The 22,460-nt window shown below is 39.2% G+C and overlaps 2 protein-coding genes and 1 non-coding gene across 3 annotated transcripts; 1 reads left to right on the top strand and 2 right to left on the bottom strand.

Annotated features, from left to right (window-relative positions):
* Positions 1-502: 502 nt before the first annotated feature.
* Positions 503-8,718, bottom strand: LOC106870324 (anaphase-promoting complex subunit 1). The gene is made up of 3 exons (XM_014916349.2): positions 8,447-8,718; positions 6,618-6,930; positions 503-6,101 (listed from the first exon to the last, which is right to left on the bottom strand). Exons 1-3 carry the CDS (start codon positions 8,528-8,530, stop codon positions 670-672), a joined length of 5,829 nt encoding a protein of 1,942 aa, XP_014771835.1. The 5' UTR covers positions 8,531-8,718; the 3' UTR covers positions 503-669.
* Positions 8,719-9,478: 760 nt separating this feature from the next.
* Trnam-cau (transfer RNA methionine (anticodon CAU)) lies at positions 9,479-9,572 on the bottom strand. Its single transcript has 2 exons — positions 9,536-9,572; positions 9,479-9,514 (listed from the first exon to the last, which is right to left on the bottom strand). It is a non-coding gene; the product is annotated as a tRNA-Met (tRNA).
* Positions 9,573-13,334: 3,762 nt separating this feature from the next.
* On the top strand, positions 13,335-22,450 carry LOC106870331 (xaa-Arg dipeptidase). Its single transcript, XM_014916355.2, has 6 exons — positions 13,335-15,426; positions 17,821-17,969; positions 18,845-18,987; positions 20,016-20,170; positions 20,519-20,753; positions 22,041-22,450. The coding sequence occupies exons 1-6, from the start codon at positions 15,043-15,045 to the stop codon at positions 22,184-22,186; spliced, it is 1,212 nt and encodes a 403-aa protein (XP_014771841.1). The 5' UTR covers positions 13,335-15,042; the 3' UTR covers positions 22,187-22,450.
* Positions 22,451-22,460: the final 10 nt, after the last annotated feature.

Raw genomic sequence — 22,460 nt, 5'->3', positions numbered from 1 at the left:
AACTAATAAAATCGTTATCGTCAGCTGTAAATTAATTCAAGGGAGATAACCTTGCTAATATCAATTCTGGATGGAGAAATTTTTGCAGCAGAACTCATTTGGCATTGAATCAGTGCTTCCTAGACTCCGTGCCCCACCGTTGGGAATCACTGCATTGGATGCCCCAAGGCTATAAAAGACAAACATGTTGTGCAAAAGAGAGTAAACCCCAAAACTATGGGTGGACCTGAAGCGATCTTCTACTACCCAACCACACCTACACCTTAGTAAACAAATTTAAGATTTGTTGAAATCTGAAAGAACACCACAAATATTGCTGGAGCAAAATCAATCTCTTAAATTTGTATTTATAATATAACAAGACTGATGTGATTATGCAACATCTCTTTTTTTATTCATAAAGATTTTATTTTTTATACATAACTTATAGTCTCTTTATACATAAATACATACTTTAGACACTATATATATATATATATATATATATATATATATATACACACACACACACACACACATAAATATATATTATATATATATACATATATATATTATACATACTTATATATTTATGCATATGTTTATAGGCATAATTCATACATGTATGTAGATACACAAGAATGAAGACAGGACACGAGGTACAGACAGTCAGAAGCAAAGAGTTCAAAATCAGGAATCGGCAGAAAGGGAAAACTCAGGAAGATGGCCCTTCTCAGAGTAGGTCTGTTTGATGCACCATGCATTCAGCAACTTCATAATGGATGACATTGGTAAATGAGGAAGCTGGCTACACAATACTGGAAGAGTGGGCTTTCCTTTTACACTGATACTTGCTAAATCATGAGGATGTGGAATGTCGTACCAAACAATGAAAGCAGACAAGTGTCCACATTGCTCATCTTTCAATGATTCTCCTTGGAAATATTTCAACAGAATTTCCATGTTGTTAGTTTCCCAATCAGCAAGGAACTTTTCCAGTTCATTCTTCAGAGATAACACATAATCCAATTCCACAAGTGGCACTTTCTCGGTTTCTTCACTTGCTTTGAACTGGTATTTGCTGCCGTAATAGTTCAAGACAATCTTCAGTTGCCAAAGTCCTAAAGGAGCCTTGTTAATCTGTGACTGCCAGACTTCATAGGCTAAGTTCATCTGAGTCGGAATCCCTTCTGGTTTTTCTTTAAAGGCACAACTGTAGACAACAGGGGCCAGCCTGTCACATTCTTTTTCATTTTTAAACAGGAAAAACTCAGAGAAGGCCAATATTCGAGCATCCGATGTGAAGGACTTTATAGATTTTGGATGAAGTTTTGTTGATTCAAAACTGGACTCATTATTTGTCAAAGACTTTGCTAAATGGCCATGGTAACCTTTAGGATCTTCACTGTAAGACAAATGTCCAGCTTTCTGTTTCACGTATACAACACCACTATTTTTAAGAAGCAACTCTAAAGTTTTCCAGTTTTTGTCTACATCGAATCTGATTGGCCAGTAACGAGGTCCCAAGATTTTCACCTCCTTCAACAAGTTTAGCTCTGGAATGAGACACGGTGCCATTGTAGTGTAAGAGACGTTTTTGTAAAATTTGGTGTCGTTAAACCGGATTTCCACTGGAACATAGCAAGGCTGGCGTGAAATAACATTCTCTGGTATCAAGACTCGGGGTTCAGCAGCCAAGACATACAAATGGCGGAACGCTTGTAGATGGTAGCGGTTGTCAATGCTGTGAGTGGGGAATTTTGGGAAGAAGGCACACAGCATGGCTGCAATTGCTTCTGGCTTTGTACTGAGGGAATATCTACCACCACCTAGAAAGAGGAGGCCAATAGCCATACTCACAGCCATGTGAGACCCATAAGTGGCATAAGAATGTTGTGGACCGACACGTTTCCGTAAAGCCCGGGCTATTCGGAGCACATCGAGATCTCCAGTTCCTGCCATGACCATTGCAAGGGAAAGAAGCACTACAACGGTACAGTTTTCAACAGTGCTTTTACCGGCTTGTTCACAGAATGGAGGAACTGGTAAAAGATACATGCAACGCTTCATGCAATCTAGCAGAGTTTGGTAAGCGACTGCATTAGCAGTTCCTGCAAATTTCAAGCCCATTGCCATACAAGCACCACCGACGATATTGCAATAAGCTTGACTCATTGTTTCGTAATCGATGTTGTCTTCATCTCTGCTGTGTGATTCTCGTTTGAAACCGTATTTCTGTACAATTATTGGTAAATTGCTGTCGATCCATGTCGTCGTTGGAAGTACGTGATCCCACAACACTAATCCATGACATAAAGTACGCAGCATTAAGAAATCCGGTCGGACGTGATCCAGGGTGAACTGAGTATCTGGTGCCTTCAGCCAGTCGGCAACCGCTGTGTTATTTGTGTTGAAGTAAAGCATACCGAGGGCCAGTGTTGCACCAGAAGAAGTGACATCAACATTCACGCTGTCACCTTCCTTGATTTGGTAACTTGGCGACCTATAACGTTCCCGATTTGGCCCCGTCACCGGCCGTTTATGACCACCAATCATGAAGTGACAGAGAGTGTCTGCCATTCCTAAATCGGACAAGCCAGCAGCTTCACTTCCTTTACCAAACATGACTAGACCAAGGGCAAGACCGGCAGCTGTGGCGTATGACTCGCGGTTGGTGCAGTTCTCCATTTCAGGACCAGGTGGACGTCCAATCTCGGACAGCAGTACTTCGGCAATGTGACGATGACTTGTGCCTTGATAGACAAGACCAACTCCTAAAACAGCTGCGACTTGGACATTGTGAGAAATATTCAGTTCGGTCGATGTCGGTGGTAAAAGGGCCGGGACATGGATGCTGAGTACTTTTGTTATACCCTGATCCATTGTCCCCCGTTTTGTGGCAGCCAGCCCTAACAGGACCCCAATAGTAGTCATATCTTGACCTTTGCTCAAATACTCGTGAATGTTAAGGGTAGCAAGATGAGCTAAATGGCCGTTTAGTCCAAGTGCCATCAAGAAGCCAGCATATTCTGTAGTGAAATCACAAGTCTTAGGTCTGTTATAATTGATCCAAGTGGAATTTATCTGGGATGAGTTGGCAATCCTTAATCCAGCAGCGACCCCATTGTGAAAGTGTGGCCATGTGGCCATATTGGAAGGGGTTTCAATATGGGAGAGGTCAACTGTGGTGTTGCGAGGTGGAGCTTTCCCGGTCAGGCATAGTTTCGGGATAGGAAGGGCTTCTGTAGGTAACGGATGGAAACTAGACAGAGTAAACATTCCTCGACCAACAGGTAAGGCCATTGTTCTTGTACAGATTGCGTACAGGTAGCGTTCTTGTTCTTCAATGAATTCATGGTCACTCACTTCCGGTTTCTGTTGAAGTGAAATACGAACAGGACGAGATGACTGTAACATGTGGCGGACCTCTTGCACTCGAAGGTCTTCACTGAACCGTAATTTCAAGAGTTCTTCATCAAGGTGACCCATTCCATCATCATCTTCTTTGTTTGTTTTCCCAAGAGAAGGACATTCTTTCACGTAGCGCCCTTCATTCAGGGAAGAACCCGACTGACATTTACAGTAAGCACTGATTCGGGACAAATCTTTACGACCAATCAAAATGTAAGCTTCCTCGGGCCAATCAGATGGTGGATCCCACCGACATTGTAGTATCGCTTCTCGTAATGGCAGCACAACCCCTATAGGATACGATTCCAGATCCCGTTTCGTGATGCCCAGCCGAGTCATGAGCAGCACTATACTCTCCGCTATTGACAGCGAGTTTTTCTCAGTTTCACTCAGAGAACCTTTTGCTCGAGAGGAAAGAGTTCGGTAACCAGAAACAGGGATTTCTCTCAGGAAATGGTTAGCCTTACAATTCTGATTGACAAGGGTGGTGTATAGTATGATGATATTTTCTATTCGTTTACAAATATTTGGCAGGAACAGAACTGGCTGGCATTCGAGTCCAGATAACAGTTTACAAATCCACATACATATGTTAGGGGGCACTTCAGTGAATATAGATGTGAACTGCAGCTTTGCCCACTGTTCAGGATGTATCTGGTGGTTTTCATCGACCATATTATAGAGATGGGGGAAATCTCGACAGTAGATGTCAGTGTAGTAGAAACATTTCAGATTGTTAGCCAGAAAGAAAAGCATCAGAGCTAAGTATTCGAGTTGTCCAGAGAGACAAGTGTTTAGTTTGAGTTCTTCATAAACCAAGTGTAATGAGAAGAGAATGCTTGGTATGTAAGAGAAGAGAGGAGCTGATGGGTTTACAGTGCAAGGCTTTGGATAATATATGTTGGGGATGTCTACGAGGGAGAAGCCAAGGGCAGAATCAAAGTACTTGGATGTGAAATGATGGTGTTCGGATTTGAGTAGATATTCCCAATCGTCGTTGCAGCCCTGGTTGGATGGTTTAGCTCGTTTCACTTCCACCACGGGAGATGTTGTGTTGTTGAATTCATTTTCATGTGTCAATGGCAGACGGCTAGTGTCAAAACCCATCTGTCCCAGGAGAAAACGAGAGAAGACCACCCACTCCGACTGATTGTCGAATCCACTGGTGACATTACGCGTCGTATACCAGCGAGACAACATCTTCATAGCGCAGTCTTTGGGTAAGATGTAACGCAGGGCTTCGAGACTACTTTCGATTCCTGTCGACTCGGTAAGTGGTGGTAGCGACGTTCGCAGCAAAGAGCCATCGGTGGTTTCTATGGTGAACCGTGAGAGGGTGTTATCTCGAATGCAATGGACTGTGTTGTCGTGGCAGCAAATCTCCGAGTCTCTGGAAGAACTCTCAAGTACATGGTTATCATGCACATTCGGTGATCCAATTACTGGAGAAATATGAGACAATTGATCTTCGAAAGATACATTGTTTGTGTTTGATGGCCGACTTGATGTGATCATGCTAGTGACTCGGACAGAGTTGTGAGGAGTCAGCGATGCCGAAGCATTCATCGATGAAATTCCTATAGGCAATTTAGGCACAAACAACTTGTTGATTTTGGTTGTTCCACTGTATATGATAAGGCTGCCAGATAAATCTAGCACTACAGTTAAGTTAAGCAATTCAACTGGGAGGGCATCTTTGGCAGGTATTGTACAAACTGCACCAAATATCAGCTGACAATTATCATTGCTTTTCTCAAATTTCACACAACGTAGGTGTTGCCTTTGTGGAATCAAGTAACACAAATAGTTCTGCTCACAAAGATCCTTAGCAATGAATGCTTTGCTCGCTTTCCCAACAAACTCTTCACGATTTGATGTCGCCGACTCAGTCCAGATATGGTCCAGACATATATCAGGATTAACCGGTTCGATCCGATAATTCATGCTTTCCGACATCACTGAGAAGTTTTGGCTGCCTGGAGGAGAACGCATGTACGTCATGGAAGACCTTGACTGAGCATTCAGGCTGTAGAACGGTCGAGATTGACTGGAAGAGGCAAAAGCCAATGGAGACTGAGTGCAGCTGCCTGAATTTCCTGAAGATGTCAAGTGGTTACTGACAACAGGACTTATGGAACATGAAGGAGAAGGTGAGAATGTCCTGTTGGAGAAATTCTGCAACAGAGATATGCCAGGTGAGATGTTGCTGACTTTCGACTGGTTATGAGAAGATGTTTGCAGGATAGAATTATTGAGGTGGCATAAACTGGGCATATCACAGGTTTCAAAGAGAAAATCACTCTCCTCAGGCTTCACACGACGGACCTTCCACACACAGTGTAGTCCAGCTGTGTTGTCGTACACAAGAAGTATAGAGGGCTCGACACAGCTGAACACAATACTCTGAGACGTGTCAGTGAAATAGCTAACCTTGTTCTGTGTGGTGTTGGCATTGTTAGGGCCATGAATGACGGGAGCAATGTCATTAAGAGGATGCAACATACTGAACACAATGGAGTGGTTGGGAGCATTTCGAGACACTTTTGGAACAATTTCGGACGACGACAAGGAACGTTCAAAGAGAAGCCCATTCTTAATAACCCAGGATTTAGTAACCTGGAATGGCAAAGCGACATTGTATTCTTCGCCTTGGCTGGTAAACACGGATGCTGTAGTTGATTCCAGAACACAGATACCTTCTTGGAGTTCACCTGAAACGCAAGACAAATAGGATTAGTTTGAAGGATGTGAGAGAGGTTAGTATCAAATATGACAACTGTTGTTATTATTACTGGAATAGTAATAATAATAATCCTTTTTACTCTAGGCACAAGGCCTGAAATTCAGGGGGAAGGGGATAGTTGATTATACCAACCTCAGTACTCAACTGGTACTTATTTTATTGACCCTGAAAAGATGAAAGGCGAAGTCAACCTTGGTGGAATTTGAACTCAGAACATAAGGACAGACAAAATGCCATTAAGTATTTTTTCTCCAGTGTGCTAACAAATATAATAATAATAATAATAATAATAATAATCATTATGAAAACCACCATCACCATCGTCATCATCATAACACCAACTTTTCTATGTTTGCAGAGTCTTAAACTTTGAAAAATTCTTTGTTTTCCCGTGGAATGCTTTTAGAAATTACCGGAATAAGAGCAAGAATGAGTGCCTTCATTAAAACAAATACAAAAATCTCAGAAAATATTGACAACTCACCAGGAATGTCTAAATCTATTTGTTCTGGAATCTCGGTGTTATAGGAGAGCAAGAAGCTGCAGTACATGGCTTGAATGACTGGCGATTCTACAGTGAAGGTCTTCAGGACCCGTCTAGATTCTTGTCGGGTGCCAACACTCCAGACAACTGTATTCCCAGACACATACAGCTCTTCTTCCACTGCACCAACACAGTTCGAATCTGGTTTGCAATGTAGATACCATTGTTCTTTGGGGCTCTGTTCACTGATGGAGATGTCACGGAACGAGCGAAGCAATGGCAATCCATGATCAGCATGATGACTTCGTTGTACCTGCAAGTGTCAAAGAATCAGTATTTAACGAATGAATACAAGCTAAACTATTCAATAGCCTATACTGCATCATCATCACTTTAACGTCTACTTTTCCATGCTTGCATGAGTCAGACGAAATTTGTCAAGGAAGATATTCTACAGCCAGGTGCCCTTCTTGCTGCAATCCTTACCCGTTCCCAACCAAGGTAGTATTCTCCCCACCCCCCATAGTCGGCTACGTTTTTCACAGGAGACTAGAAATGAATACTCTCACTTGCATGACGATGGTACTCATTGACAACCATCGCATGATGTCAACTCATACACCGGCAGCTTATGTTGCTGACATCGCCAGACTAAACAATATTATCGAGTGTTTTGTCAATCACCGTTTAGATATTCGGTCGATAACTAAACAAGGAGAAACATGTCCGCGTCTCCTGTGATTGTTTCCTGGGGTTTTTTTTCCATCGTTCCTTTGTGCCATATTTTTACAAAAAGAGTTATTCCTGAACACAATACAACGTTGTAAATAGGGACCACGGCGGAATTCTACGTAAAGCACACCATAACCCCACCCCACCCTCATTATATTTTTAATATTTCGAATTTCCAGAAAAATTTTGCGAATTTCTATTTTACAAACGGGAATTTACAAGACTTTAAAATACAGACAGTCCGAATTTTTTGGCTTAAATCCAAGCAATGGACCATTAAATGTGTTTATGGAGGGAAAGATATCCACTAACATCAATACGCCAGAATGACTGACAAACGAGAAGGGTATGGGATAGTCGTGAGATATGCTAAAAGTAACAGCTAAATAGACCTTAAATCACGCACCAGAATTTGGTACACGGTGGTACCTACCCACCGACTTTATTTCCTCATGTAGGTATGCTCCCACAACAAGGTGGACCGAGTTATTGACGGTTAAATATGTTTACCATGGCTACTGAACAGTGAAGCAACCTACACTAGTCGATACTTAGCTAGATCGGCTCGTTGAGAGCTAAACATATTCACTACGGTGAAGTAAACTACAACTTAAGTGCACAGGGCTACTGGGATTTAAGATTAACATGTAGTTTACCGGCGTGAAATAACGAAAATAAATTATCCTTTAAAAATGCATGTTAACTGATGTATGTTGACTTTGGCTCATTCAACAGTATTTTTCTCTCTTATGAAGAAAGAAAAACTTTGGTTTTCTGGCTTTGTTTCTTCGAAAACCATACCCAGTAAGTGTTAATTATATATATAGGCTTATGTATATTTCGGAGATGTACTAGCCAGGCAAGTGATTTGATCTGTGTCGAAACTAAAACGATTACAACGTGGAACACACATGTGAGCTATTCAAAAATTTCACACTGTTAACTTCAATTAAAAATTTACTATTTGTTGCATAATGAAAAAAAGGTAAACAAATCTAATTTTAAAATACTGAACAAATACGAAGTTTTTTTTTTTAAATCACAAATATTTCATATAAAAACGAAAGCAGAAGGAAGTTGGCCAAAATCTTAATAACCTGTATTTCGAACTTGCCGGGATGCAAATGGATATATTCCCTCCCAAAGGGTACAAAATCCTGGGTTTCACAGGCTGCTATCATATCCTCCGAAGCCAGTGTGATGGATGATGGAAACTTAATTCAAATAAATAAAATGTTTGCCGCTAGAATTTCGTGCATTTTATTGAAAGTTTCAACAATGCACAAAATAAGAATCGTTTTTTTGTAGGGAATATTTCCCGCGACAATGTTAGGTAACAGAGAGTGATCTCCCTTCTCATCACTTCCTTCTCTTTTCTCCTTCTCTCTATTTATCCTGTTCTCTTTGTCTTCCATACCCTCTCTTTCTTGCACTACTTTCTTACCTCCTTCTCTTAACTCAATTCCCACCATGTCTATTTTTATTCCTCTTTCTACTCCCCATCTCTCTCCAATTATCTTCTTACCTTCTCTCCCTCGCTTATATATTTAACGTTGATGGTTTCGAATTTTATACATTGCCAAAAATATGCAGCTTATTAACTCCTTACTTTTACGTTCATTATTGTTTTCATTTACCTAGTATTATTTAATTAAGTCAATTAAGCAGTTTTGTAAATAAGACTTTGTGTGTGTATGTGTGTGTATCTGTACCCCAGCGTTTGACAACCTGTGTTGCTTTGTTTACGTCCCCTTAACTGTTAGATTAAAGAACTGATAGCATAAGTACAGGGAATATTGGTTGATGATTTGTGACTGTATGTGTTTTCATTGGTTTTCGTAACTCTTCCGCTGTAACTACTCAATGGTTATCAATTAATTTTAGGTATTTCATAGTAATTAAATTATTTTATTAATTGTGTTGGTAAATTCTTTCAACCTTTCGGGGGTCGTTAAAATAAATCGTGGTCCATGCAAATCGACCAACTGCTTCAATCTAAAATTATTGACCTCGTGCCAAATACTACAACAAATTAATATGTTGGTAAATTATATTTAGAACTTTTTATAAAGTTACTATAATTTAAAAAAAGAAATTTAAATTTCACAAAGTACGAAACTAAAAAAATCTGCCCCGGGTGAGGATCGAACTCACGACCTTCAGATGGCTCGACGATTACTTTGGATTATGAGACTGACGCGCTGCCTACTGCGCTACCGAGGCCTGCCCAAATAGATGCCAAATTATCTATATAAACCTACTTTATTAACAAACCTAACATATTTAAATCTACTAATTTTTAGTGCATTTTAAAAAATTTCTTTTTTAGTGTCAATACAATCAGATTGCAAAAAAATCTACACTAATTTGATATTTATTTATAACGGATATAATTTTCAGGATATTTCCATATGTTACATTCGACCTCTGTCCGGCGGCAGTAACATGAAATTATAACAATGACGGGAAAGTGTATTGGAACTGTAAGACACTATTTACTAGAAATAGCAGCCACATCTCTCTCTCTCTCTCTCAAAGCACATTCTACCGTCTTGAGAGAAAAAGGACTAACACATTGAGTAATATTGTCGTAGATACGTTACGTCTTATATTAGATGGCCATTTCTGGCGCACCGGATCGCACCTAACCAGCTATTAAAAATAACTATTCAATATTATGTAATGAATACACTGTTATACTACATATAATTTACATTACATATTACAAACTGTCTGTATAGGACATGTACTCTGTATTATATAAATAATACGTTTAATGCTGCCTTATACTAAACAAGGACGGTGGACTGGCAGAATCGTTAGAGCTCGGACAAAATACTTAATTGATATTTCGTGGTATTCGTAAAGAAGAGTGGACCCGCGATAGTTATTCAGAACGTGAAGATAAAACGATTTTGAAATTGAAATAAAATGTTATTTATAACTCGGCGGAGGCAAAGAGTACGCACACTGCCCGTTTTCGGCGTAACCCTCAACCTAAACTTAACCCTAAACGCCGAAAACGGGTGGTATGCGTATTCTTTGCGTTTACCCAGAACTCTGTTGAATGTTACCGGATTCAGGAGTTATGGAAACACAAACAAATATGATTGAATTCCATCTAGATCAGTTTCTTTGGAGAGAAAAATATGGGAAAACGGTGGATGAATGTTTTCAGAAGATTATAAAACATCTTTCGGAATGGTTTTACTTTTGAATAACATTTTATTTCAATTTGAAAATTTGTTTTATTTTCACTTTTCTTAATGATTAGCGCGGGTCCACTCTTCTTCCTGAGTACCCATTTCCTCGGCTTCATTACTTTTTGAGTTCAAATTCCGCCCGAGGTCGACCTTGCCTTTCATCAGTTGATATACTGATAAAATAAAATATCAGTCAACTTAAAGGGGTCGATGTAATCAATTATATCCGTCCCTTAAAATTACTGGCCTTCGGCCAAAATTTAGTGCCGTTATATACTAAATCCTCTATATACAGACATACCCGAACATTTGCAGTTTCCAGTAACATGTTTTTCGATTTGACATCATTTTAAAAGAATTTTATTTTATAAGAAATAAATGGTCAAAAAAATGAACCTCGACTTCTGGATCCAGCAGACCAGTACACACAAACACACACATTCCATTACATTTGAGACAAATTCAGCGCTGAGTAGTTGAAGCAGAAATATCATTATGGCAAATATTCTGCCCAATACCACAGATCTGCTTGTCAGTTGCTTGACCGTAACCACTTGAGCATGTCCTCTGGTGGCTAACAATATATGCATCTCTGATCGTGAGCAGAAGTAGTTGGGGAGCATCATAGCCGTGTGTTGAGAGGGATTCTTTGGCGTTTGACTAAATATCATAACAAAAGAAAAGTTTGAAGGAAATATTAATCCTTTTTCAGACTTTCTAGGGGTCAGCAAATAGGGAACAACAGTTGCTACCCAAAGAAGAAGAAGAAGAAGACAAGGAAGAAGAGGAGGGGGAGGAGGAGGAGGATAGAAGGTGAAAGAGGAGGAGGATTGGGAGGAAAGACAGATTGCATAATACAGTCCCAGATATTTTACATCTGAATAAGAGATTGCTTCTGGTTATAAGGGACTGGCTGAGTCACAGCTGGCTGATGACTAAAACCAGACAACTACAACAACAACATCAACAACAACAACAGCAACATCAGCAGTAACAGCAAGCTGCCACCACCACCACCACATACATATATATATATATATACATATATATATACATACATATATATATACACATGTATATGTGTGTGTGTGTGTGTTTGCCCCCCCCCCCCCATCGTTTGGCAACTGATGCTGGTGTGTTTATGTCCCTGTAACTTAGCAGTTTGGCAAAAGGGAATGATAGAATAAGTACTAAGCTTACGAAGAATAAATCTTGGGGGTCGATCTCTTCAACGAAAACCCTTTAAGGTGGTGCTCCAGTATGACCACACTCAAATGACTGAAACAATTAAAAGGAAACACACACACACAGACATCCAGTTGCCAGTAATGTGAGATTATAGCACCGTCTTTTTTTTTTTATGTATTTTTAAAAATAATTTTTTAAACAATTTTGTTGAACTCTTAATTTCTTCAGATGGTAAAAATCATTAGCAACATTTTCAAATATTGATTTAATTACCACAGACTTCAAACCAGCTGCAATAAAGGGCCATTAAGAGCCATTTATATAAACTAGACCAGTTATTGGAATGTAGACATTAACATCACACAGACACACACACACACACACACACATACCACATACCACACGCACACATTTTAACATTTTAATTCAAACATTCACTTCAATAAAACATGACAATATAACCTTTTCCCTTTAACCTCTCTTCTATATTTTGAATATTTGCAACAATTAGGTTTATGAGCAGGTTGAACAGTTAGTATACAGGCCAAATATGCTTAGAGGCATTTCATCCAATTTCATGTTCTGAATTCAAATGCTGTTGAGGTTGTCTTTGCTTTGCATATTTTGGGGATTGATAACATTGTAAGAAAATATTCTGCTCGATACCACAGATTTGCTTGTTGTCTTTGGCCAATAAGGGTCATCTCCTGTTTGCTTCCATCTAGAAATCAAAGCAAATCACTACTATTCCCTTCAAACTTTGCTTTTGTGACCTGGACATCAATGTTTTGAAGCTGACCAATTTTCCATTACATTTCAGACAGATTCAGCACTGAGATGCTGAAGCACAAATATCATTATAGCAAATATTCTGCTCAATACCACAGATTTGCTTGTCAATTGCCTGACCTTTACCACTGGAATAATTTCCCTTACAGGCTGACAATATGTTCGTGATCTCTGATCATGAGCAAGAGTAGTGGGGGAGCATCATAGCCATGTGTTGAAAGGGGATTCTTTAGGGTTTGAATAAATATCATAACAAAAGTACAGTTTAAAGAAAATACTGGGAGTTGATGTAATCGGCTTATTCCTACCTTGGGATTGCTGGCCTTGTGCTAAAATTGAAAATCGATATTTGTTACAGTTTATTGGTTGCTTTTTTGTTTTTGTGAAGTACATATAAGTGCAAGTATAGCCATGTGGTTAAAATGTTTACTTCCTAATTACATGGGGTACATTAACTTAGAAGATTTCAGTAAAAAAAAAAAAAAAAAAATTGCCCCCAGAACTTCTTTTCTTTTTTTTTTAAGTTTGATACTTATTCTATCACTCTGCCAAACTGCCAAGTAATGGGAATGTAAACAAACCAACACCAGTTGTCAAGCGATGTTGAGGAGGGTGAGTGACAAACACACACACACACACACATATATATATATATATATATACATACATACACACAACGAACCCTTACTGTGAATGGAATTATATAACAGAAGAGATGCGTATGGCTTTTTTTTTCTCTCATCTCATGAACTGTTGTACCCTAATTAACAGCAGATACAACATTTAACTAACACCGTTGCTTTCACCGCATTTGCTGCTCATTGTGTTAGGTTTGAGTTTAAATAAACACAATTTGGTTAAAACAAAAACAAAAAACAAAAACAAGAGCAAAACATAAAACTGCCAAAAAGGATCGCAATGTCTTCAAAGTCATAACGAACGAATCCTTGTGTCATTTTGCCTTTTTTTTTTCAAAAACTCTCGCTCTGTCTTTTATTCCAGTTTTGAATAAACGCAGAGTTTGTTCTTCATCAGAAGAAGACCTCAAAGACTGACCATGTTCAGTTAAGGAGCTTCAACAATATATATATATACCAATATATTCTTCCAAAAAGACATATATATATATATATATATTTGTTTCTATACAGTTGAGTATCTTTAAAATACTCTCGCATATAAGACAGGATGTTCAGTTGAGTATCTTTAATACTATATAATATAATATAAATATATACACTCCTTCGGTTAAACTCCTTCTTTGTGTTAAACGATCACCAATGTTTATTTATATATCGTATTTAAAAAATACTTGATAAAACAACCGTTGTGGATTTCCCCCCCCCCCATTTCGCTTCGATTTCACTTCGTTTCATTTAAATACGTCTTGTGGAGGAAAGGCATGAATGTCATCACTTCAAATTTGATCTTCTTGAAATTTTCGGACCTTTCGTTCGTCTAACCGAACGAATAACATAGAAATACCATCAATCAGTTTTACTGGATGAGTGACTAACCTACTCCGCTCCTCCCGGTTGGAACCGCTCCACTTCACTTTCACTTTGCAGTTAACAAATAACCACCCTAGGGTGAGGCGAGGCATGAACATCACAACTCTACGTCTGCTTCGATCGTTAAAAGAAACGTCTCAGTAAAAACCAAACAAACCAACTAAATAAACAAACGAGCAGATATACCAACAACGACAATAATAATAACCGTCATTTGTGGAATTCGAAACCTGTTCAAGGTACAAATGAGAGGACGGTAGGTACAGCTGTACCCACTTATAATCAGTAGAGTTTATATTTGATTTGATTTATTTAATCATTTATATTATTTAGTTTACTCATCACACACCCCCATTTGTTTTTATTATCAATCCTGCACTTTTCGAATTTATGTTTGATTATTATTTTAATCCTTATTTGTAAACCAAAGACCATTTGCTTCATTGAATGTGGATTTAATTCTGAAATATTCAGTCAGAAGAGGATTAAAATAACATAACTATCCCTACGTATATATATATGTGTGTATATACTCACACAGATACATGTAATTGTGCTATACAAACATTATATGTATGTATAAATAGACACAGCTTGAACGACATGTAATTGCATATATACCTACATATATATATACCTACATATATATTCATGGACAGAAAGTGGTCCGTTATCTGCATAGATGAATAATAAACGAGTTTAAATTAATCATACTATATGCAAACCGATACACAGAAAAACAGATATTTGATGTACTGATCTTAGATCTTTATAATACATAAATCCACACATACGCGTACAACAAAATTCGAACATAAACATTCGTTTTCATACATATATATATATATATATATACACATATCTTTAAAAGACTTTTGTACATACATCTTAATATATACTTATATATAAACATCTCTGTATATATAGATCTAAAACTTAGTTCTTCTAAAATATAAATATATTATACACATATATATATATTATATTTGAAAAACATCAATAATGGATGTTGATGTTAAATCCATTGTACACGATGTATTCACTAACGAAATCTTTGCCCAAGAACTTTCCGACATCAGCAAAGAAATATGGACAAACCCTGAATTAGGATTCAAAGAATACAAAGCTCATGATATACTGACGAATTTTCTCGAAAATTACGGCCTAACAGTTGAAAGGAAATACATTCTTTCGACTGCGTTTCGGGCGACATTCGAAACAGCTGGGTCAGAGAATGGGCCACACATTGCTATTATGTGTGAATACGATGCTCTGCCCGATATTGGTCACGCTTGTGGTCACAATTTAATAGCCGAAGTTGGAATTGCTGCAGGAGTGGCGCTGAAAACTGCTATGGACGATGAAGGAAACAAACTAACTGGAAAGGTGAGAGTTTCTGAAATATTTTTCTTTGTTATTTATTTACATTGTTGTTGTTGGTTTTGTAATGTCCCCTCAGTCACTGCCCTTGTGGCAAATGAAAAAAAAAAGCAGTTATTACTATTATTTGCCCATATTATGTGTCCATACAAAGGGACATGGAGAGGTGTTTATACAGCTATTTATTTTCCCCACTTCTGTGTGTGTGTGTGTATAATTTCGTGTTTTATCATCATCATCATCATCATTTAACGTCCGTTTTCCATGCAGGCTTGGATTGGATAGTTTGACAGGATCTGGCAAAGTTGAGGGGTGCACCAGGCACTGGTTAACTGTTTCGGCATGGTTTCTACAGTTGGATGCTCTTCCTAATACCAACCACTTTATAGAGTGTACTGGGTGCTTTTTATGTTGAATCAGCATTTGTGGGGTTACTAAGTAGCTTGCGAGACAAAGACATCTCAGCTGAGAGAGGGAGAGGAACTGGAAAAGTGTCAGACAAGAGGTTGGTGTATGACAGAGGGACAGGGATAGCTGTCTTAACGTCTGTTTTTTTCATGCCAGCATGGGTTTGGATGGCCAAATGCCCTGCAACACTTAAAAAAGTCATCTCCCTATTTCTTGTCTCTGTTTGGTCAAGGTAACTATGTCAGAGGAAGTGAATAGAAGAGAGAGAGAGAGAATATTAATGTGATGGAGTAAACAAAGTGATAGAAGTGAGAGGATGGTGGAGAAGGAAGTAATAGAAAAGAAACTGTGTTAGCTCCAGGGCTGTGGAGTCGGAAACAATTAAGGAGTAGCTGGAGTTGGAGTTAGTATAGTTTTACTGACTCCGACTCACAATATCTTTATTCTTTAATATAAACCAGTTCTAACACATAGGCCTACTCAAAGTACAAGCACATGCATATGTTTTATGAGGTATGTAGACCACAATCACTTAATGACAAAGAGGAGTCGGAGTCAGAGGTGCCAATAGTAGAGGAGTCGGAGTAGCTTTGGCACTAGATGATGTGATTAGAATGTCACAGGGGAGAATCATAGGACAGATATTTCAAGCCAAGCCACCCAACAGGAGACCTTGGGGTTGAGCAAGAATGAGATGGTTGGATATTGTCCTTTCTACTAAAGGCACAAGGCCTGAAATTTGTGGGGGGACTAGTTGATTACATCGACCCCAGTGCCTCACTGATCCTTAATTTATCGTTCCCAAAAGAGAGAAAGGCAAAGACGATGTCAGCGGAATTTGAACTCAGAACATAGCAACAAGCATTTCGTCCAGCGTGCTAACGACTCTGCCAACTCGCTGCCTTCTGATGGTTGGATAATATTAATAGTTTCCATTGGTCATGCTTGGTAATCCAGCCAGAACGTGTAATGAAGGTTGCTTCTGAGAGGACCCAATGGAAGCGGTGCCTGAGGTCTCTACTCCTACAACCTCCCAAGAATAATGACCAGAAAAGAGGGATGGATGTAATACAAGGCTACCATAGCCCTCTTAAGTAACATGTAGCTAATAATACAGAGCTACTGTGACACCCTTAACTAGTCTGCAGTTAATAATAATAATAATAATATAGTGCTGCCATACTCCTCTGTTGAGTGACGGCACATGGCTCATTGGGTAGAGAGTTGGGCTTACAATAGTGAGGTTGTGAGTTTGATTCCTGGACTGAGCTGTGTATTGTGTTCTTGAGCAAGGCACTTTGTTTCACGTTGCTCCAGTTCACTCAGCCGTAGAAATGTCTTGTGGCATCACTGGTGCCAAGCTGTATTGGCCTTTGCCTTTCCCATGGATAACATTGGTAGCGAGGAGAGGGGAGGCTGGTATGCATGGGCGACTGCTGGTCTTCCACAAAACAACCTTGCCTGGACTTGCACCTCGGAGGTGAACTTTCTAGGTGCAATCCCATAGTCATTTGTCACTGAAGGGAGTCTTTTTTGCCATATTCCTCTGTTACCACACAATAACAGGTAAAGTCCAGCCAGTGGGTTTCTTCATAGTTTCCATTTGCTCAGTTTCACTCGAAGTTTAGCTCAACCTGAGACTGTGTGTGGTCAGAAGACATTTGCCCAAATTTGAGGCAACCTGATGTTGTAGTAGGAAAACATTTACCCGAGTTTAAGTCAATCTAAGACCATAGTTGAAAGACATTAGCCCAAGTTTGGATCAACTTGAAGTTGTGGTGAAAAAACTTATGCCTGAGTTTGGGCCAACCTGAGGCTGTGGTGGGAAGATATCTGTCCGAGTTTGGGTCAATCTCAGGTCATTGTAGGAAAACATTAACCCCTATTTGTTCCATGTACTTCTCAACTGAAACGTTGTTAACAACAAACAAGATGAGGACAAATATCCGTTAAATGTAAATAATGTATATATTTTGTGTTTCTGTATTTTAGCTGACGGTACTTGGCACACCAGCTGAGGAAGGCCTTGGTGGTAAAGTGAAGTTAATTGATGCTGGAGCTTTAGAAACTGTTGATGTTGCTATGATGGCCCACCCTTCAAACAAGTCAATTTGGCGACCCAAATATTTATGTCTTCAAGGGTAAATAAAACAAATTTAATGTTTTTCTATTGTCACTGATTTTAGGTTGTATGTATGGGTTTACGGTTTTGCTACTTGGCAGACTCGTTAGCACGCTGGACGAAATGCTTAGCGGTATTTCACCCATCGCTATGTTCTGAGTTCAAATTCTGCCGAGGTCAACTTTACCTTTCATCCTTTCGGGGTCAATAAAATAAGTACGAGTTGAACACTGGGAGCGATGTAATTGACTCATCCCCTCCTCCAAAGTTGCTGCCCTTGTGGCAAAATTTGAAATTATTATTATCATTATTATTATTATTATTATTGAGTGAGAGAGCAATGCATGCCATCAAAGTGACACTGGGGTAAAATATATGAAGCCCAATATACCCAGCATGACTACCCGTCTGATAAGGGTACACCAGGCACATGCATCACAACCATATTTGCGCGACATGGTGACCTCATATCAACATAAACAGCGCATGATCTCGCAGGTAGGGCCCAGTTAAAATTTTCTTCGGGTCGAGTAGCCCATCCCACTCAAAAGGTCCCTGAATAAGGTTTGTTTAAGGATGTTGAGCAAAACACCCATGTTTCCAAAGGTGAATTATTCAAACCCCAAAGAATTCCTCTCAACACATGGCTATGATGCTCCCCCACTACTTCTGCTCGTAATCAGAGATGCACTTATCGTCAGCCACCAAGGGACATGCTCAACTGGTTAAGGTCAAGCAACTGACAAGCAAGCCTGTGGTATTGAGCAGAAACACTGGGGTTGATGTAATCGACTATTCCCCTCCCCACAAAATTTCAGTTTTGTCCGATGCTCTACCGACTCTGTTATTCACGCTGTCCATGTACTAACCTCCTGATTCTTCTCCGTTTGCTAGGTTGAATATCCAGTTCACAGGCAAAGCATCCCATGCCTCTAGCGCCCCCTGGAATGGCGTCAATGCTTTGGATGCTGCTGTTCTTTGCTACCAGAACATTTCTTGTTTACGACAGCAGATGAAGCCGACATGGAGAGTCCACGGTGAGGATAACATTTCTCTACCTTTGTACGGCCCTGTACATATATATCATCATCATCATCATCGTTTAATGTCCGCTGTCCTTGCTGGGATGGATTGGACAGTTTGACCAGGGCTGGTAAGCTGGAAGCCTGCACCAGACCCCAGTCTGATTTGGCATGATTTTCCTAATGCACTTCCTAATGCCAACCACTCTGAGAGTGCAATGGGTGCTTTTATGTGCCACTGGCACGGGTGCCATTTGCATGACATCAGAATCTGCCACAACTGTGAGTTTGCTTAGCTTGATGGATCTTCTTCTCAAGGACGACACAATGCCAAAGGTCTCAGTCATTGCCTTCGTGAGGCCCCAATGCTTGAAAGGAACTCAGCCACTTTGCTTCCATGAGGCCCAACGTATATATATATATAAATATATATATATACACGACGGGCTTCTTTCAGTTTCCGTCTACGAAATCCACTCACAAGTCTTTGGTCAGCCCAAAGCTATAGTAGAAGACACTTGCCCAAGTTGTCATGCAGTAGGACTGAACCTAAGACCACACGGTTGGGAAGCAAGCTTCTTAACCACACAGCCATGCCCGCCTCTGCCATAAATATATATTTGTTTCTTACTGAGCATTGAGCTCTTCAGGTATCAGTATGTTATCCTGAGTTATCGCCCTTATGTACATGCCATATATTTTGTGGAAACGATATTTTGTGGAAACAGTATTTTGTGGAACAATATTTTGTAGAAACAATTTTTTTGTGGAATAATAGTTTGTGGAAACAATAGTTAAAATGTTAAAAGTAAAAGTGAAGCACACACACACACACACACACACACACAAAGGGATTCCACACAGTTTCCATCTACCAAATTCACTGTCGATGCATTTGTCGGCCCAGAGCTCTTGTAGAAGACTCTTGCCCAAAGTGCTGTGCATTGGGACTGAACCTACAACCATATGGTTGCTGAGCAATTCTCTTAACCACACTGCAAAAATTTTCGATGTAATTTTTTTTTTTTTTTTGTCTTTTCCAGGGATTATTAAGAATGGTGGAATTGCTCCAAATATTATTCCAGAATTTTCAGAAATGGAATATTTCATTCGTGCACCGATCAAAGGGGAACTCGATACGATTGTGGACAAAGTTATCTGCTGCGCGAATGGAGCTGCCACTGCAACAGGTTGCTCTGTAAGTTGGCACAAAAAAAAAAACAAAGAACAAAAAAATTGTTCATTATTTTGTCATCATCATCATCATCATCATCATCACCATCATCATTGTCGTTATTGTTGTTACCTTTGTCATTGTTGTTGTCACATGTTGCCACCATCAGTTTCAGTGTCGTTAGTGTCTCGTTATCTCATCATCTGTTAAGAGTGGCAAGGCATGGAAGGTGACTGGAACTATAATAGCATGAGAATGGGTGGAGTCTGAAAGAATTTACAGAAGAACATCATGATGAAGTGTATTTTATTGTACCTTTATTTCACTTTTATTTTCTATGGTTTTATTTTGTTGTACCATTTGTATTTCCAGCTGAACTACAAACTAATACAACCTGGTTATTGGTCTTTGATATCCAACAATACACTTGCTGATCTCTTTGAGAAGAACTCCAAAACACTGAGCCTGGAAGAGGATTCCGGTCTGGTGAGATATGGTGGTTCCACAGATATGGGCAATATCTCACACATTGTGCCCAGCATACACCCGAAATTTGACATTGGAGCTCGTTGTCATCAACACACCAGAGATTTCGCTACTGCTGCAGGTACGCTCTATCTCTCCTCGCCCCTCTTTCTACCTCTCTCTCCTTCTCTTCCTCTCTCTCTCTCACTCTTTCTTTTCTCTCTCTCTCTGTTAATCTTAATGTATGGATGAGTTGTTTAGCTTCAGCTCGGTGGTATCTGAACCAACCCACTTTCCCTTTCTCTGTAGGTGTCCTCCAGTTGTTAATTCCGTTTCTTAGTCTCCCATGCTGACTTGTATCTCCTCGGTGATGTTATTTACGATTATGTGTCCTCAAACTCCTAAGAGAGAGGAACCATGCTGTCTCTTTGTTTGTAATTAACTCACCCCAATGCTTGCAGTTTCTTATAATCACCTTGTCAAATATCTGACCCATGCTAGCATGGAAAAGGGGCATTAAATGATAACAGCAACAATGATAATGATGAAGAAAAATAACACTGTGCAACATGATTTTTGTCCCTGGGTAATAACTGTTATTTCCTATTTACTTAACCCTACAAAGTGTGAAAACTGCTTAAAATATGAAAACTGTATAGTGCACCTGAGCACTATACACAATAATTTCATTATCATTATCAAGGTGGCGAGTTGGCAGAATCATTAGCACACCGGGCAAAATGCTTAGCAGAATTTTGTCTACTGTTACTTTCTGAGGTTGACTTTGCCTTTCATCCTTTCAGGGTCGATAAAATTACCACCAGTTACGCATTGGGGTCGATGAAATCGACTTAATTCCCTTCCCCCAAATCTGAGGCCTTGTGCTCCCAGTAGAAAGGATTATTATTATTATTATTATTATTATTATCTTTCTTTTCAAGCAAGGTATTTGTCGCTTCTCCATTTATCTCCCTTGTCACCAACTTCTTTTGCTATAAACCTTGTACAGATTATTCACCACAAGGAGAGAAGTCTGGATCGTGTAACTTAAAACGTTGTCAGCATTTTGGTCTCTCCTCTTTCTGCCAACTTCTGGTTGTCATTTTGTTGAAGTGACGGCAACGAGTTGGCAGAACGGTTAGCAAATCGGACAAATTGCTTTTGAGTTCAAATACAGCCAAGCTCAAAACAATATCTGAGTGGGGGTGCTAGATTCCCTTCTTCGAAAATATAAGGACACAAATCGTGTCATATAGCCAGCTGGAGATGATGTCTGCTGGGGTTAAATTACAGCAACATTCATCCTAAACCAGGAGTGCCATGTTCTGTTGGCAAATAATCTTTACTCCAAAGTACTGTTGCTGAATATCTCTCATTATAAGATTTAAAGATAGTAATTTTCTAATTATTGTTATTATTATTTCTACAGGAAGCCCTGATGCTCAGGAAATCACTCTGAAAATTGCCGAATGTATTGCACTCACGGCCGTTGATATTCTGCAGAATCCGTCCCTGGTGCAACAAATGAAGTCTCAACTGCAAGAAGATTTAGTTCAAGAACACTCAACGAAATAAACTTTCCATTCCCCATTCCCTTCTCCTTAAAAGGAAAAAACTTTATAATGAACATCACAACTCCTTTTGATTCCGTATCTCTCCTAACTTTCCTTCTGAGATTCTAGAATTCTTTCTTTGGTTTTTCTTTTTTTTTTTCTTTTTCTAAATTCCAAGAAATAGCACATTTTCATCTTTAAGCATATGTGTGTTGTGTGTTGTGTCTAGATGTATATGAGTGTATACAGACATATTTGTATATATATTTATGTGTGAATATATATATATATGTATA

Source organism: Octopus bimaculoides, chromosome 22 (assembly GCF_001194135.2).
Source record: "Octopus bimaculoides isolate UCB-OBI-ISO-001 chromosome 22, ASM119413v2, whole genome shotgun sequence".
Classification (NCBI taxonomy): Eukaryota; Metazoa; Mollusca; class Cephalopoda; order Octopoda; family Octopodidae; genus Octopus; species Octopus bimaculoides.
Note: the sequence above shows the minus strand (reverse complement) of the source record. Positions and strands in the feature narration are given on the sequence as shown.

What these genes read in the sequence shown, in the direction of transcription:
- LOC106870324 (XM_014916349.2), bottom strand. Translation starts at nt 8,530, where the DNA reads ATGATAGCAGCCTGTGAAACCCAGGATTTTGTACCCTTTGGGAGGGAA. An exon ending in CCGGCAAGTTCGAAATACAG is followed by an intron (nt 6,931 to 8,446) that starts GTTATTAAGATT and finishes TGACACTTGCAG; the next exon opens with GTACAACGAAGTCATCATGC. An exon ending in AATAGATTTAGACATTCCTG is followed by an intron (nt 6,102 to 6,617) that starts GTGAGTTGTCAA and finishes CTTGCGTTTCAG; the next exon opens with GTGAACTCCAAGAAGGTATC.
- LOC106870331 (XM_014916355.2), top strand. Translation starts at nt 15,043, where the DNA reads ATGGATGTTGATGTTAAATCCATTGTACACGATGTATTCACTAACGAA. An exon ending in GAAACAAACTAACTGGAAAG is followed by an intron (nt 15,427 to 17,820) that starts GTGAGAGTTTCT and finishes TCTGTATTTTAG; the next exon opens with CTGACGGTACTTGGCACACC. An exon ending in GCCGACATGGAGAGTCCACG is followed by an intron (nt 18,988 to 20,015) that starts GTGAGGATAACA and finishes TGTCTTTTCCAG; the next exon opens with GGATTATTAAGAATGGTGGA.